Genomic DNA, 3258 nt, shown 5'->3' with positions numbered 1-3258 from the left:
AAGTAATTAGTAAACGATTAAAGAGAATTAGAACTCAAAGACAGTTTAAAAGCCCAATATCTCGTCATATCAGTATTAATCAACAATGATTCAATTTTTTTCCCACAAATTTAAATTAAGCTTCTTTTACTTCATCCAACCACCTTAGTTCATAATTTGAAGATATCAAGACATGCATAATCACAATTAATCTAATGGGTGCTAAATTGAACATTAAATACTAATATTTATAGTCATTTATTTAAACAGAGGCGGTGCAGAATATAGTTTAAAATAAAATTTTGATATAAAGATTTAAAAGTGGTGAAGATCACAGGGCAGAAGGGCTGTAAAGCTTTCAACTTTTTATTGCCAAACAGCTTTCATTTAATACTTTTTTTTTCTTGGCTGGCCAATGAAGCATTAATATTTAATCAAAATTGTTACAATAATACATGACGAATATATATTGATGTTAATTACTAGTACAATCCATCAAATAATTTTCATATTTTGGGCATGTTTTGTTTGTTACAAATCTACCTTTTGACCTTAATGATCTCTACCCCCACAACTTTTTGTCTAAATACTTGGTATAGTAATTAGTATACATCTTAAATTACTATTTGAATTTTACCCATATAATTAAAAAAGGAAAAAAAAAGAGGGTAATTGTTATTGATGCTAATTCTTCAAATTTGTACAAGTGCAATCTTTACTCAAAGGCCTAAACAAAAACAAATACTTTTCCTTGGATCCTACTTTATCAATAAAGTTGTTATTGCCAATATTTTTGTTCATTATTCGGTTGCCTTCACGCTTTTGCTTTGTGTTAGTTACACGCTTTATGGTTTATAGTATAGTAATCATCAACGACGAGAATGTTGGTTCCTCTACATTTAAATTTTCTTTCTCCATTTCAATCAACTTTTGAATTGACGGTGAAATAAAAAGAAAAATAAATAGGTAAAAATATATCACGCGTTTTCCACTTTTTTTTGTCAATTCACTAATGAAAAATAATACTCCTAACAATTTTTTTTTTGAAATAATATACTCATATCTACATAAAATTCAGTGCATTAAATACGAGTAAAATTATTAGTATCGGTTGGCGCATCATTTAGCTTTCATTATATTTCTTTTTCACATAAATGAAGGCTTGACCAAAATGTGGATATCTATCTATTTGTCCACAGTCTGTACTATACTCCACCTAATTAAAGTACTGATGTAGTTTCAAAATCATATGCCAATTTTCAAAAAATAAATAGTGATTTTTTAAAATTCTAAATATACCACTCTATGATTTACCGGAATGGGAAAAAAATATTTTACTTACATAAGAGATTCCGACAACTCACAATTAGTAAATCTATATTAGCCGTATGTATATATTTTTGTAATAAAAGCAATGAGACTATGAGAGATTGTGCAATCATTAAACATTTATAAATTTGTCAACAATCATGTTAAGTAAGGTAAACCCACTGCAAAAAAATGGATCTTTTAAATATTCAACCTTGATTTACTTGCATTGATTTGATGGATCTATCTTAGACACTGCTAGCAGTAGAGATTTATTTCCCTTTTTCCATTTCTGGTATTTCAAGATAAAACTCAGAGAGAGAGAGAGAGGGAGAGAGGAGAGCTTCGCTTGTCCTTTCCTTAAAAAAGATGATTCCTTGTACCTCAAAGAACAATTCATCTTCCGCATTCAACTCCAAGTGTTCATTGCATCACTCCCCCAACTTGTTAAAGTAGTTCCATTTTCCATGAATTCAAATCCCCCACACGGAAATACACCGAGAAGCTGAGTTTTCTTGAAAAAGATTCAATTATTTGGTATGTTTTCGCCTGCCCTTTTCCATTTCTCCAACTTTCCTTTCTTGCTCTTCTTCAAAAGGGAGCATAAAGATTAGATTTTTATTAAGGTAGGGTTTTTTTTTTCTAGGTTTTCTTCTGAATTTGGTGGAAAAATGAGGGATTTCCCTTCTTGCTTCGGCGAGAGTGGAGTTCAAGTTGCTGATGCCTCTTGTTCAAGTGTAGCTGTGAGTAAAGCCTCTCAGAATTCTGTGACTTGCATGTATAGGTGTAGGCTGTTTGATAAATCTTGCTTGATTAGCATTGTTTGGAACAAGAATTTGATGGGGCAGTGCCTTAGTGTTGAAATAGATGACACATCTCATCAACTTATATGTAAAATGGATGTGAAGCCCTCCTTGTTCTCAAAGAGGAGAGGCTCCAAGTGTCTGGAGCTGAATTCTTGTAAAATTGAAGTGTTTTGGGATCTCTCTGTGGCGAAATTCGGATCAGGGCCGGAGCCATTGGAGTCGTATTATGTGGGAGTTGTGTGTAGAGGGGAGATGGTTTTGCTCATTGGGGATCTGGCAGAAGAGGCATTCAAGAAAACCGGAGCAGCTGCTTCGGTTTCTAATGCAATGCTTGTTGCCAAGAGGGAACATATTGCAGGGAAGAGGGTTTTTGGTACCATGGTCCGATTCTGCGATAAGGGCCCTGTTCATGATCTCAAGATCGAATGTGACACGAGGGGGAGTGATGATCCATTTCTCGTGGTTCGTGTTGATGCAAAAACTGTTATGCAAGTGCAGCATTTGCGTTGGAAATTCCGTGGGAACTGCACAATCTTGGTTGATGAGATGCCGGTGGAGGTGTTTTGGGATGTCCATAGCTGGTTGTTTGGTTCGGGTGTGGGGAGTGGTGTTTTCATGTTCCATTCGAGTCTATCAGCAGAGAAACTGTGGAGCAGCCCTTCGGTTTCTGATCCATCCGCCTGCTCGGATAGTTTCAAGGAGTCTAAATCGAAAAGCCTTGGATTTTCGCTAGTTTTATATGCTTGGAAGAGTGAATAGGTATTTATTGATTCTTCCTTGGTTGCTAACGTTTGATGTTATTTGATCGGCTTTCCTTTGATAGCGAATTTGGTTGCTTCTGTTACATAGAATTAATAACTCTGTCACCATAGGATGTTAGCAAAATGGTACTATGATGCTTCAATTCAAGTCTTTGAATTATTTCATTGAGAATTTCATCTTCATTCATCGGTCTTTTTTAAAGAACGACGTTGTAAATTTACTTATAAGAACCTTATATAATGTGTATCTTCCATACATTAGTTGGTGATAGATTAAACCAGACCTTGACATGTCTGTAGATCACATCTTCTTGTTCAACAAACGATTTTCTTGATAGTTCTACCTACTCCGTTGCTAGACATTATAAACTTAGTTGGAGATTAGTTGTTGTTCTAGCATTATT

At 34.5% G+C, this 3258-nt stretch overlaps 1 protein-coding gene across 1 annotated transcript; it reads left to right on the top strand.

The window, feature by feature from the left end:
- The first annotated feature begins 1535 nt into the window (after positions 1 to 1535).
- On the top strand, positions 1536 to 3029 carry LOC125191978. The gene is made up of 2 exons (XM_048089426.1): positions 1536 to 1824; positions 1934 to 3029. The coding sequence occupies exon 2, from the start codon at positions 1959 to 1961 to the stop codon at positions 2850 to 2852; it is 894 nt and encodes a 297-aa protein (XP_047945383.1). The 5' UTR covers positions 1536 to 1824; positions 1934 to 1958; the 3' UTR covers positions 2853 to 3029.
- Positions 3030 to 3258: the final 229 nt, after the last annotated feature.

This window comes from Salvia hispanica, chromosome 6 (genome assembly GCF_023119035.1).
Source record: "Salvia hispanica cultivar TCC Black 2014 chromosome 6, UniMelb_Shisp_WGS_1.0, whole genome shotgun sequence".
Lineage (NCBI taxonomy): Eukaryota > Viridiplantae > Streptophyta > Magnoliopsida > Lamiales > Lamiaceae > Salvia > Salvia hispanica.
This window is presented reverse-complemented; position numbering and strand designations above follow the sequence as displayed.